Source organism: Chionomys nivalis, chromosome 1, assembly GCF_950005125.1.
Source record: "Chionomys nivalis chromosome 1, mChiNiv1.1, whole genome shotgun sequence".
NCBI classification, from domain to species: domain Eukaryota; kingdom Metazoa; phylum Chordata; class Mammalia; order Rodentia; family Cricetidae; genus Chionomys; species Chionomys nivalis.
The window spans coordinates 118,266,242-118,281,138 of NC_080086.1; the positions used below are offsets into that span (position 1 = coordinate 118,266,242).

Sequence of the window (14,897 nt, forward strand, 5' to 3'; positions counted from 1 at the left end):
AAACTATCTTAAAACAAAATAAAATAAAATTTTTATAATTAAAAAAATAGGCATTTATTATTGTGTGAGCATGCATGTGCACCCATGATCTACTGCACAAATTTGGACATCAGGGGACAACTTCTGGCGACAGTCAGGTCTTTCCTCCCACCGTGGGGCCTAGGGATCAAACCCAGGTCACACAGCCTAAAGCAAGCACCTTTATCCATTTCACAAGCCTTATAATTTTTGTAAAAGCATCTTTTCTCAACTTTGAGGCTAGCCTGGGTTAAAAACTGAACCCATAGAAAGGGACAGGAAAGGAATTTCTATGTCCACCGCATTTTAAAGAAGTCACATTAGTTCAAACTGATGGCGAATGATACGAAGCCCCAGATTCAGAGACTAAAACCAGACCTTTACCAGCCAGGTGAAGAACAGCTTCTGTTTTGTTTTGGAGGAAGACTCACGGTTGAAATAAACAGTATCTATAGTGCTCTTCAAAATGCAAATTAGATTCAAGAACACAAATCAACTTAATTACTGTGCTTCACTTACCTGCTATCATCAAGCAAGAATATAATCTTCATAAACCACCCCATTCATTTCTGCACCAATACATACAGCATATTAAAACAAACCTTAAGTTGTTTCTTTTGCTTTATTATGAACACTCAAAAAGTAAAACAACTTAGAGAATTAAACATGTATACAGTCTTTCAAAATTCATAATTCCTAAACAATTCAGTACACAGCCCTCAGAAAAAACATCCTCCTGTTTTTCCATCCTGCCGTAAGTGAGCTCTAGAGCACGATGGTGTCACAGCATCTTACAGTAGTGTTCCCACTGCCCAGCTATTCTCAACTGCCCCTCTGGGCCTCTGACTTGGCTGGACTGTCCTTTTAGGTCTCCCTTAATCTTGAACACAGCCTGTTTGTCCCTTTTATGACCCTTGAAAGAACCATTTGTAAAGAGTCCACACGTGACAAAGATGGCCCCACAGTCCAGATCTCCCACAGTTGCTGCTGTCAGCACTCACCTCCTGGATATTTCTGCAAAGCTTATGTCTAAAGCCTTCAGACTAACACACATCACTACCCACCAAACACTAAACACAGACTCACTCCATTCCCTAGGCTGGTAACACATAGTGAGTCACATCCCCTTCAAATAAAAAATACCACCACCAATGGCCTAACAGGACTATGAAAATCTATGAAGCAGCACACAGAATTCCCAACAGCTGGTCTTGTATAATTAATCTGTATTCACTTTTCAGTGATATTCATTTCCATACCCTACGGTGTGAACCTACAGATAGATTTAACACTAACATTGAATAGTGGCTCACACCTTCAACCTCAGAACTCGAAAGGCACAGCAAAAGGACACATCAGCTAAGGAGTGAAGAGACGAGCTGTGACAGCCTTAAAAAATAAGAGCCAGTGAGACGGCTGAGCAGAAAAACGCCTGCCACCAAGCCTGACCACCTGATCGCTGTAGTTCAATCCCTGGATCCACACAGCAGAAAAGAGAACCAGCTCTTGCAAGTTGTCCTCTGGCCTCCACAAGCACACATGCATCCACAATACAGATTAAATAAATATAACAATAAAAAAATTAAAACAGAAGCAAAACTATCTTCAAACGTCCTGATGCTTTTCTATTAAATAAGAAAAAACAGGTGATATTCAAAACATTCAATGCTCTATTAAATTTACCTGAAGAAATATTGACGATTTCTTTAACAATGGCATTCTGGGCCTCCTCATATTCGCCTTTATTTTTAGTATATTCTTCATTTAAAGAAGACAGTTCACTGCAAATCAAAACATGGCATTATTAAAAATATCAAAATGTTTGCCAGAAGTAATGTACATTACGCAAAATATATTCATATTTGTCTTATGAAGCACCTGAACAATGAAAATTAAAAATGGAAATACAAGTAGAAAAATGGGCAACCAAGCAGGGTGTTGGGATGCACACCTTTAATCTCAGCACTCAAAATGCATGGACAGGAGGATCTCTGTGAGTTTCAGACCAGCTTGGTCTACATAGTAAGCTCCTTCCTGAACAGGCTACACAAAGAAACCCTGTCTTGAATATCCAATAAAATTTTTTTTTAAAAAAAAGCAAAAAACAAAAAACTTTTTACCTATGAATAAGTCTATCCAAAACTTTCTAAGATCAGTTAAAAGAAAAAAAATAATAAGTTTTTTTTAGCAGCAAACATAAAATAGCTATAATATATAGTGAACAGCCCCAGTAATGCAGTTAAGTATCTCCCTTCACTAATGTATACATTCAGCTGAAATATCAGGATTTTTTTCTTTCTACTTGGTAAATGATACTGAGACTTTCCTAGAAAAATAGACAGATGAGGGACCAGAGAATGGCTCAGCATTTAAGAGTGCTTGCTGCTCTACTAGGACCAGAGTTAACTTTTGGCACCTACGTTAGGCAGCTCATAGTCACCTAACACCCCAGCTCCAGAGGATCCAAGGCCTCTGGATCCTTATGTATATAAGGTCTCTGGATCCTGGATCCATTTGCAGTCACACATACCTAAATGTAACTTAAAAAACAGATATAAACTTTAAAAAAAATAGACAAAAATAAAGCAGAACAAGAGGAACTAGCTCAAAGAACACAGAAACATTAATTATTCAACCTATCTGGATTTTTTAGAAGACGATGAGACAGCTGGGGAAACAGTCTTTCTGTTTTTGCTGCTTTGGGTGGGATCTCATTTTGAATGAGATCACTTGAACTCACTGCGATCCCCTAGCCATTGAGGAACTGGGACCCCAGACACAAGCATGCCTCCCAGCTAACAGAGCTGAATATATGATAAGCTTCTTGGAAGAAAGCAAAGCTTGACTCTTAGTTCTTGTTTAAAAAAAACAGTGAACAATAAAAGTAAAAACTCTTTGTCAAAGGCATTCAATTTTATCAGAACCCATCAACTACCAAAAGCTTGAGAGAGCATCATGTTCTCGGACCTGTTGGTGAACTTAACCCCGTTCTTCTGAATATCCACTGTGCTGAAGTTCTTATTGTTGCGGAGGACTTTTTCTTCCTTGCAGGTTACACGAAAATAATATCCAAACTGTGCGCTGGAATCCAACTTAATCTGTTTGCCAGGGTCCAATCCTTTATGATCAGAAAGAACAATTAGGTCATAAATACATACTCTTTTCAGTGTAGATGGTCAAAATCACTGCATCTGAATGCAACACACTTATGACAGGGCAACATACCGCAAATTATCATCTCACTGGGAAAGATGTGAGTCTTACTGCCCTGGGAAACCACGCAAAATATACCTATGGAATCCTAATCTCTTACAAATGCTGGCCCCTAACATGGAAGAAGATGCTCTTTATATGGGTAAACCACCCAAGGGGGCAGAGGACCAGTCGTAGGCAGCACACAGCTCCAGATGCTCGGCGCCGATGGAAATGGTTATGGCACAGTCCGTGCTTAAGGAGTTTCGCACAGGGCTTCTTTTTCACGTGTGTGTGTGTGGAACTGTGTCACACAGTTTGTGTGCTAAGGTCAGGGGACAAACTATGGAAGTCAGTTTTTCTTTTCATCATGTGGGTCCCGGGAAAGGCTGCTTGGTGGTTTAGTGCCTTTAACCACTAAGCTACCGTTCCAGGCCAGGCTCCTCTAACCAAAGAATGTTTGAAAATTGGGGTAGAACTGAAAGTGGCCAAACGCGATTTCTAAACAAAACTGCGACTGGACAATGAAAGTCTAGAACTAGGCTTTATTCCTGTTAGGCAGAGCAAATTTCACAGAGCAAGCAAACTTTATGTATGTAAGATTTGTAAAATTTTCTATCATGGCCTCTGCTCACAATTTTACTTAAAGTGATTATTAAACCACACTAAAAACCAAAAATACTATACAGAAATTTGTTGGCTGAAGAACAGCAACTGAATTTAATAGCAACGATGGACAGATCTCATCTGTAGAAAAAGGACAGCAGACAGCCATGCGTAAGTAAAAATAAGGTCAATAACAGCATTAATGTTCCATGTCCTAATGGACAATGAGGACTACTGAGAACTCAAGAACAATGGCAATGGGTTTTTGATCCTATTGCACGTACTGGCTTTGTGGGAGCCTAGGCAGTTTGGATGCTCACCTTACTAGACCTGGATGGAGGTGGGTGGTCCTTGGACTTCCCACAGGGCAGGGAACCCGGATTACTCTTAGGGATGATGAGGGAGGGGAACTTGATGGGGGAGGGGGAGGGAAATGGAAGGTGGTGGCAGGGAGAAGGCAGAAATCTTAAATAAATAAATAAATAAATAAAGTTCCATGTCCAACAGTCACCAGCTGCCATCAGCAAGGGCTCTCGGGGTGACAACGCCAAAGACTCAGGCACCAGTGTGAACACTTTAACAATCATTCTTACCAAGCCCCCGGGCTGCGCTTATTAACGTGGACTGCATCTTCTTCTCCAGGCCGTCCATCACTTCCCTTAGTTCACTCAGGTTAGGATCAAATGAGGGCTTTACAAGAAACTCATGGTTTTCCACCTACAAACAGAACAAGGAGTCGCCAAGTCATACAAACAAATGGGGGAAGACAGATTTTAGGAGGCATGTCATTTCAACTGCCTACGTAAAGGTGTGACTGACCACCCCTGAGTCAGACAGCACTGAGAACCTTCTACTCATTAACATTTTAATAGACTAAGAGTTCTAGAAACACAGGAATTACCCATATGAACAGCTACATAACAAGATGCACACACATCCAACGCTACCCTTACTACTCAAGAATGCTCAATATTCAGAACCATCGTCAAATTGCAGCTTTTCCCAAACCAAAGACCTGAAGAATCTCAACTAACAGGTCTAACTCGGCACAGCACCCCATTCCCAATCACCCACAACGACCACGCTTTGAAAACCGTATCTAGCAAGTGCCGGCGAGATGGCTCAGTGGGTAAAAGAACTGCTACAAGTTACAGGCCAAGCCTGGAGACCTGAGCTCACTCCTGGATTCCACTCAAAAGCTGACCTCTGATCAGCACATTTGGGCTGCCCTCCCACAGATAAATACTCCCCCCCCCCTACAACCATTAGAATTGCCAGGTATGGTGACGCTGGTCTTTATTCCCAACACTCAGAAGGCAGAGACAGGAAGATCTCTGTGAGTTCAAAGCCAGCTTGGTCTACACAGTGAGCTCCAGGCCAGACAAAGTTTCATAGTGAGACTCTTATCTCAAAAAATTAAAAACCTAAAAACCGGTTTTCTTCAAACTGAAGTTCAGCTGAGGCAGTAGGGGGATGACTCAGTTGTAAGAACACATCTGAGTCCCCAGCCCCCGCACGTGTGCCTATAACCTGAGGACAGGGCAGAAGCAGCCCTGGAGCTCATCAACATATACCACACCATACACACAAAATCAGTAAGAAGATACAGTACAGCTGGACACGGCAGTGCACACCTGTGATGGAGGGCAGTCTGGCTAAACGAGACCCCGGCTCAAAGCAAGTCCCAAAGTTCATCCAGATTTCATTATTTAAAAACACAGTTGTGGGGTGGGGAGAGAGTGAATGCTGGGTCAAACCCAGTCACGGCATTCTTAAATACTGTTGTTGTAAGCTGCTCCTACATTACTTCTTTGGAGACTGAGTCTCACTGTAGAGCTCTGGTTGCCTCTGCTCCAGAGGACTGGGATTAAAGGTGTGCACCACCATGCCTGGCTTTTGCACCTATTATTAACTAACAAGAAACTGTAATGAAAAATGACTATCATTTATAAGAGCAAAGACATACATGAAACTGTCAAATCTTTATTGTGAGAGACCTTTATAAAGGCAATTTGTTTGAAGATTAAGTAGAACTGGTTTCAAGTGATGGGCCCCATGGAAACGGGCACTTAAATCAGATGCTAAGAGCTCGTCAACCCTAATGACTGTTCTTTTTAAAAAAACAAATGACTAAAATTTCAACAAATAAAATTACAAAGGAACATTTTAAAAAGCAGTCTATCTGTACCAGGAATTAAAATTATTAAATAGACAATTATACATAAAAGCTTAATAGGAGAGTCAATTTTCTAAAACAAGATGACAAAAACATATTCACTAAATAAGACTGAAACAAATTGCTCCTATTATTATCCACTTAATCAGAGCACATCTGCACATTCCTAAAGTGAACTACAAGAGAAATAAAAATCAAATTACAGAAAACTAGCAGAAAATGGAAAAAATTTTAAAACAAAATGTTTCAACTATATAAAATACTAAAAGCTAAAATTATGAATATTTTTAAAGATGAAAGATATACTATAGTTTTACCAAAAATATAAAAACATAAAGGATAAGATTCCTTTTCGTCAAGGCAGTTCTTGCATATTATGTATTAAGGTCATTAAATGGGCATGCATAAGTACCTAAAATGAGCAGCAAAACAAGGGAGAAGGAAGCGCTGTGTAATGAATGAGGTGTGAGTATTTAAACTCCCGCTGTGCAGCGTTCCACCACAGCCCCCAAGAACAAGAAACCGCAGCAGACACTAGCGAGGCTTCGCTGAAACCACACTCTGGTGAGAGTGGACGCTGGTAGACTGCTTTCAAAAGGGGAAGGGCAGTGGCTGGGCAGGTGGTGCACACACTTTAATTTTAATCCCAGCACTCAGGAGACAGAAACAGGCAGATCACTGAGTTTGAGGCCAACCTGGTCTACATACAGAGCAGCCAGGGCAGCCAGGGCTACAAGGAGAAATTGTGAAGGAGCAGCTCAGCAGGGGTATTGGGGGGTACGGGGACGTATGGGACGGGATCTCAGGAATAGGTGGGTAAGGAGTCGGTGAATGACAGACACAAGACTCAAAGGAATTGCATCTGAATGCATCTTTATTAGGCATGAGACTTATCTGTTGTAAAAGGAGCGGCAGGCCGCTTCCCACAGCCCAGCTCCCAGCTGCCTGAGCTAGCTTATACCCCAAAATAACAACACACAAATTGTATTCATTTAAACACTGCCTGGCCCATTAGCTCTAGCCTCTTACTGGCTAACTCTCACATCTTGATTAACCCATTTCTATTCATGTATATCACCACTGGACTGTGGCTTACCTGCACGAGTCTAACCACCGTCCGTTTTGGGTAGGAGAAGCATGGTGTCTGCCTGACTCTGCTTTCTTTCTCCCAGAATTCTGTTCTGTCTACTCTACCTAAGTAGCTGGCCTATCAAAAGGCCAAGGCAGTTTCTTTATTAACCAATGAAAGTAACACATAGACAGATGACCCTCCTACACCACTTATCCTTTTTATAGAAAAAAATTGTTTAACTGCATGTATTTTTCATGTGATACAGATTACTCTTAGAATCATTATATCAGATACATGAGAATAGAATTTCATCAGACAGATGTCTCCCGTGTGAGTCTGCGGTTGGTCATGCTAGACATGGCTCGGCATAGTTTTGATATAAATCTTTATTTAAGTTATAAGTTTATGGCATTTTGGGCTGCGGGCAAGCAGTCTATAGTTTTTTTTTTTTTATATTTTTGTAATCTATGTAGAAGAACTTTTTTTCCCCATATTTTTAACTCCTTTTTAAACTTTCCCCAAAACCAATCTCAAGACATTATAGGCATCATCTCTCTCAAATCACAAAACAAAACATACAGTTCTGGAAGCTGCTGGGGAACTGGAGAGATTGTTGGGCAGCTAATAGCTCTTAAAGAGGACCCAAGTTCAGTTTCTATCTCATTTATGAATTTGAGGTCAGCCTGGTCTAAAGAGTGAGTTCCAGGACAGCCAGAAATACATAGAGAAACCCTGTCTCAGGGGGTGGGGAGAGAACAAGAAAGTTAGCCCTTCACCAAATCATTAGAGAACTCAATACAACATAGATCTTGCTGAAATCAAATTACCAATATTGAAAGAATAGAAAGACTCTATAGAGGATGCATATCAAAAGATGAAGGAATTATAAAACTAATAAATATAAAAGATATTAAGTATCTTACAATACTTTTAAGTTTTATATATTTTAATGTTTTGTATATATGATTTGCTTACTTGTATGTCTGTGTGTACCGCGGGTGCCTGGTGACCTTGGAAACCTGGGACTGGAGTTACAGGTAGTTGTAAACTGCCCTTCCATGTTGGGGCTAAAATCAAATCTGGGTCCTCTGCAAAAGCATGTACCCTTAACTGCTGAGCCAATGCTAAATGCTAACTTTAAAAGCTCCACTACCCCACAAGTATTAGATAAAAGATTATAAGCATTCTTTTCCAAATAAATGAGCAGTTGGAGAATATTCCAGTCTAACTGCGGTCAAGGGAAGACTCTCCAATACACAATCGGAGGTTATTTCAAAATCTGCTTCATGCCAGGGGCACGAGCCTTTAATCCCAGCAGTCTGGAGACAAAGGCAGGTAAATCTCTGTGCATTTGAGGCTAGCCTGGTCTTCTATATATAGTCAGTTTCGGAGCAGCCAGGGTGAGACCCTTTTTTTTGTTGTTGTCTTAAAATACAGTCCAGCGGTGGTGGATCTCTGTAAATTCAAGGCCAACCTGGTCTACAAGAGCTAGTTCCAGGGCAGGCACCAAAGCTACAGAGAAACCCTGTCTTGAGAAATCAAAATAATAATAATAAGGCCGGGCGGTGGTGGCGCACGCCTTTAATCCCAGCACTCGGGAGGCAGAGGCAGGCGGATCTCTGTGAGTTCAAGACCAGCCTGGTCTACAAGAGCTAGTTCCAGGGCAGGCACCAAAGCTACAGAGAAACCCTGTCTTGAAAAATCAAAATAATAATAATTGTACAAATTGTCCTCTAATTTCCGCATGCATACTATGGCATACTTTTTGTGCGCGTGTGTGTGCATGCGTGTGAGAGAGAGAGAGAGAGAGAGCCAGAGCGAGAGAGAGAGAGAGAGAGAGAGAGAATGTAAGAAAGAAAGAGAATGAAAGAAATAAACCTCTGGGTGTACAGAAATAACATCTGGAACAAAACCTAACATCAGTAAGACAAATCACAGCACAGTATACTTACGGCAACTAAGGGAGAACTACAAACCTGGGACCATGCACCTAAAGGACCCTTAAACGTCAGGAGTGAAAAGTAGATTTTCAAGCAAATAAAAAAGCCTGACTAGCAGACTCTAAGAAACAAACCAATGAGTCTGTAACACCAGCTCCCAGCCTCAAACTCAGAAATCCCAATCAACGCAAAAGTGAGTAAGACCAGGGCTGTGTACACTGGTAACCCACACTGTGGGCTAAAGCAGCAGCCTAAAGTCAGCTGAGCTGCATTGTGGGACTGTTCCAGGGAGACAACAGGCAAGGAAGAACCAACAAACAATCTGATGCAAATTCAAAGATTAGAGAAACCACAAAATGTGTCAATAGGCTAAAATGCTACCAAAGGGTGCGGTAGGGCTACAGTCCCAGCTCAGTGGTGGAACTTGTCTAGTGTGTATTTGTTTACACAGGACCCTTGGACGCAGCAGCCAGCACTGACAAACAAAAGAGCATGCTAATTCCAGAAACAATATCTAGGCAGAAGCTTTGTAACTTAAACCCTAAAGACTCACAAAGGCGGGGAAATCCTTTGGGTTTTGTTTCCAAGCTTATAAACATGGAACGCTTCATGAACTTGCACGCCATCCCTGCGCAGGGCCACGCTGATCTTCTCTGTGTCGTTCCAGTTTTAGTATATGTGCTGTCAAAGTGACCACATACGGGAAATTCTTTCATGCCATAGACCAAGCAACTATCTTTTCTATTAGACAAAATCAAATCCAAGACAAAAATTATCACTCAAGATGCCATACCTAAATAATGATGAAAGTTCAACTGGTAAGAAACCCACATTAGCCGGGCTGTGGTGATACACGCCTTTAATCCCAGCACTTGGGAGGCAGAGGCACGCGGATCTTTGTGAGTTCGAGGTCAGCCTGGTCTACAAGAGAACTAGCTCCAGGACAGGCTCCAAAGCTACAGAGAAACCCTGTCTTGAAAAACCAAAAAAAAAAAAAAGGGGGGGGGGGGGAGAAACCCACATTACTTTCCCCAAAGCTAGAAAACATGCTCCATCTCGAGTGGGTAAAGAACGTTTGAAAACTGGCACAGATCAAGCACAGATCAACATTCTTCTAAATAACTGATAATGGAAATAAACCAAATCGAGTAAATCATTCCTGCTTAAACCTGTGAAATGCATTCAGTTAAAGAGAAACATTGAAGGGAAGTAAAATGTCAAACACACCATGCCCACTCCCCCACCACACAAATAAAAGGGGACTGGAGAAGTGGTTCAGTGGCTAAGAGTACTCGCTGTCTTCCAGAGTTTCCAGTAACCACAGCAGGTGGCTCACAACCACCTGTAACTCTAGCTCCAAGGGATCCATGTCCTCTTCTGACTTTCCTGGACACCTGCACATAATACACTCAAAGTAAAAACAACAATAATAGGGTACAAAATTGGTAATGTTTGAAAATAATGAAAGAGAAAGACAACTCAAAAGAATTTTTTTTTTAAGTCTTAAGTTCTCCAAACAGCTAAACTCCAGGGAGAGGGAAATGCTGGGGGAGGCATGAACATTTAATCAGAGAACATATCTTCAACAAGTACAGCAGCATCTTTAAAAATAATCACTGGGGTTGGGAAGACAGCTCAGAAATCAAGGTGTTTGTTGCCAAGCCTGACACCCTGAGTTTGAGTTGCAGGACACACATGATTCCCTCAAACTGTCCTCTGATCTCTACATGTGCATGCGCGCGCGTGCACACACACACAAACACTATATCTATATATCTATATCTATATATATAGATATATAGATATAGATATATATATATATGTCTTCTGGGGTGTGGCCTCTGGTAGGTCGCCACTGGATGGCACCACACTCACGAACATGCAGGCAGGACTAACTAGATAGTCGTTGAAAAAAGGAAGACATGACAGTGGAGAGCCAGGGCAAGTGGAAAGACTTGGGTTGGATTATGTTTAAGATAAATAGTATACATGGTCAAAATTGTCAAAAAAATCTTAAGAATTGATATAATTCACTAAAATACCAATAAAGGAAAAGTGTTTAGTTCTGTGAAAATCAACGCCTTCTTGAAATCTTGGCTTAGGATAATTTTGATCTACATTTATTTCAAAAGTAGGGAAAAAAGAGGAGTTATGGAAAGCAGCCACTGAGTAAATGAAGGCTCCTTCATCGCATGAACTCCTAAGAGCACAGCTGGAAAACAGTGAGCCTTTCAAAGATGAGACAGGAAGTTGAAGAGTCCCGAGAGAATTTCTCAAAGTGGTTCTAAAAATGTAATTTAAATGCCTAAAATCATCACAAATATCTGTGTGAACGGTGAAAGCTTGAATTTGCCTTATAACCTGGGATAAAGGTAGAGAGAGGCGTGGACATGGACACAGTTAGCTCTCGAGTGCAAACCGTGAGAGCCTCCAGGTACAGTGACCGGGCACAGCAGTCCTCTGCCCGTCTGGAGGAAGCCAACACTGTAAGTAACTGTGTTTAGCTCAGGCAATCATCACCATTACTCCACACAACCACTGCTTCAAACAGTCCCATTATGGTGCGTGGCAGGGCTCGGGATGCTAACTCACCAGCTCCTGGGAACCATTTTAGGGCCAAAAAGGAAACTGACTTTGATTAAATTAAAATCATAAGAGTCCAAGAAACCAGGGTCTCACTGGATCTAGCAATTCTAATTAAAATCTATCCTACCTAGCCAGGCGATGGTGGCACACGCCTTTAATCCCAGCACTCGGGAGGCAGAGGCAGGCGGATCTCTGTGAGTTCGAGACCAGCCTGGTCTACAAGAGCTAGTTCCAGGACAGGCTCCAAAACCACAGAGAAACCCTGTCTCGAAAAACCAAAATAAATAAATAAATAAATAAATAAATAAATAAATAAATAAAATAAAATCTATCCTATCTTAGCCTTTTAAAACTATAATTGCTATTTTACTCTTTTTAGAATATGCTCTCACACCTGCATACACACATAAGTACAAATAACAAACATAACCTAATACGACCAAAATAAATCAACATCACATAGGGCAAATTATTAACTCATATAAATCTATAAGTACTAAGAACCATAGACTAACAATTTAGCCAACCAAATCATTACCTGCATTACCTGGATATCAATAATTTGAGTACAAATTTCTTGCATGGTCAATTAATTGGGAATTTAGCTTAGGTCTTTGGGGGCGGGGGTTCTGTAGCTTTGGAGCCTATTCTGGAACTCACTCTGTAGACCAGGCTGGCCTTGAACTCACAGAGATCCACCTGCCTCTGCCTCCCCAGTGCTGGGATTAAAGACGTGAGCCAGCACTGCCCAGGTTTTTTTATTTTGTGTTTAAGGTTTTTATTTTTAAGTTTAGAAAAGTTTCAAGACGAATAGTGTGTTACATGCCTGTACTCCCAGCACTTAAAATGGGCGGCCAGGAGAACTGCCTTGAGTTGGAGACCAGCCTTGGCCAGAGGGACATAAGATTCTATCTCCAAACACCCAAAGAAGGGCTGGAGAGATCATCAGTGTTAAGAACACCTGATGCTCTTGCAGAAGATCCAGATTCAGTTCCCAGCACCATGTGGCAACACACAATCATCTACATCTCGTTCAGGCAATCAGATGACCTCTCTGGCTTCTGTGGGGGCCAGAACATACAGTGTAGACATGCATGCTGACAAACACACACATAATAAGTCTTAAAAAAAAAAAAAAAAAAAAACTTATGCACATTTTAAGCACAAATTAACCTCACCTCAAACGTTTTCATTTACCCCTAACTTCTACTTTTTTTTTAAAAGATTTATTTATTTATTATGTATACAACATTCCTTCCCTGTATGCTTACATGCTAGAAGAGGGCACCAGATCTCATTATAGATGGCTGTGAGCCACCATGTGGTTGCTGGGAATTGAACTCAGGACCTCTGGAAGAGCAGTCAGTGCTCTTAACCTCTGAGCCATCTCGCCAGCCCCTAACTTCTACTTTTTGAGACAATCTTACATTATAGTCCATACTGCCCCTAAACTCAAATACCATGGCCAACTTCTCCAGCAACTAAAATCCCTTTTATCTTAGAATTAAAATATAATTCACTGAACATTCGAGGTCACTTAGGGGTCACTTCTTTCAGTGGTGCACCCTTTAATCCTGCACTCTGAGCCGAGGCAGGGGACACTGAGTCACCCCGTGCCCACCCATACACACCCGACTCCTGCACCAGTACACACACACACACGTACACACACACACACAACCACTGCCGCTGCCTTTCTCTTCACTGAAGTGATTACTGGACTGGGCTGGACGGAGCACAGGGATAAGACACTTGCCCGCCACATTCAAGGCCTTGGGTTTGAGCCCCAGGACCACCTAGCGAATCCATTTCTTCCTTGTCTACCATTTAAATTTACATCGACTGGCTTCCAAAGGTGCCACACTTAAAAGCAAAAAAAAAAAACTCAAAAGAAATTAGACAATTTTTCTTATTTTTTTCTTACGTGCTCTTTTTAGCTTTGTTTATGCTTATTTTCTTTTCCAAAAATATTTTGCTGTGGGATTAAATGTAAACTGCATACCTGATCCATATCCAAAGTTGTTTCTATCATTTCTTGAAATTTTGAAAAATCAGAGCGAAGATCAGTAAGAGGAGTCACAAAAACTGCCGACAACAATGCCTGGTGTCTTCCTAAAACAAAGAAAAACAAAATAAAGACAAGAGCTCCCAACAAAACTAAAATAATGAACACCATGTGAACCACAAAGCACAAACTGTGCAGGTCTGCAAACGTCATTCTGCTTTTATTCTAATCAAGATGAACACGGCATTCATTCTACAGACGCGGAAATACTGCGCAGCGCCCACGCCTCCTACGAATGCACCCTTCCTGCGTGTCTGTCGTCTCCTTCATAAGTGATGCAGAAACATTAATTACGACTAAATGAACACTGTTTCTTGCAGATCTAATAAGACAAAGTCAAAGCCATTAAAATAAGACCTCTAATTTACATTTCTAATTTCCATTAACAACACGGTGTTCCAGTTAACAGGGGCTAAATCAAGTCAAGTATTTAAACTGAACTTGGATGTGTAAGAGTCATGCTGGGAAATTAAGAGAGGAGGGGAACAGGATCAACAGAGCTGGATGCCAGCCCCAAGCTTTCTGCCCTTTGGCTTTCTCATCTGCAACTTGGTGTCCCAAGCCTTCTTTCCCTGTTGGTACAATGGCGACCAGCCAGAGGACAGGTACGTGAAGCAGCACCCAGGCAGTGCTCCACCAGTTCTGTACGTGGTGTGAATATGTCACTATGATTGGTATAATAAACAAGCTGACTGACCAATAGCTGGACAGGATAATAGGTGAACAGTTTAGCAGGAAAGCCAAACTCAGACGGATGGGATGAAGAAGGGAGGATCAAAAAGGACACTAACCAACTGCCAAGGAAGCAGGACATACAGAAAATGAGGTGACAAGCCATGAACAATGTGGCAAAGCACAGGTAAGAAATGTGGGTTAATCTACGTGTAAGAGCTAGTAACAAGCCTGAGCTATCGGTCAAGCATTTATAAATAACACTAAGCCTCTGTGTCAGCTATCTGGGAGCAGGCAGCCAGGGCAGGAAAACCCTATCTACAATTACTACTTGGGACACAAAGATTTTTTTCTCCTCATTGCCAATAAATTCTTACAGGAATTCTGCAAGTGATCCCTGGCACACTGAATTTATTACTGAAGTAATAAATTTCAATTTCAGTAGCTCTTGAACGAGAATTATGAAAAGCTATCATGAAGTCATGTTTCATTATTAATCACAACAGCCTCTGACACACTGAGAAAACAGTACATACGTGTGAAACATTTAGACAGACTGTAAACAACACT

General features: G+C 41.4%; 1 protein-coding gene and 1 non-coding gene across 2 annotated transcripts in view; both read right to left on the reverse strand.

Annotated features, from left to right (window-relative positions):
- The window catches only part of Msh2 (mutS homolog 2), a 54,409-nt gene that overhangs the window by 9,629 nt on the left and 29,883 nt on the right, over positions 1-14,897 (reverse strand). The window contains exons 8-11 of the mRNA XM_057782475.1: positions 13,593-13,702; positions 4,410-4,533; positions 2,986-3,136; positions 1,702-1,799 (exon numbers count right to left, since the gene is read on the reverse strand). Of these exons, the coding sequence (XP_057638458.1) occupies positions 1,702-1,799; positions 2,986-3,136; positions 4,410-4,533; positions 13,593-13,702 (483 nt within the window). The remainder of the gene's footprint in view (positions 1-1,701; positions 1,800-2,985; positions 3,137-4,409; positions 4,534-13,592; positions 13,703-14,897) is intronic.
- LOC130889507 (U6 spliceosomal RNA) lies at positions 9,596-9,701 on the reverse strand. Its single transcript, XR_009058592.1, has one exon. It is a non-coding gene; the product is annotated as a U6 spliceosomal RNA (small nuclear RNA).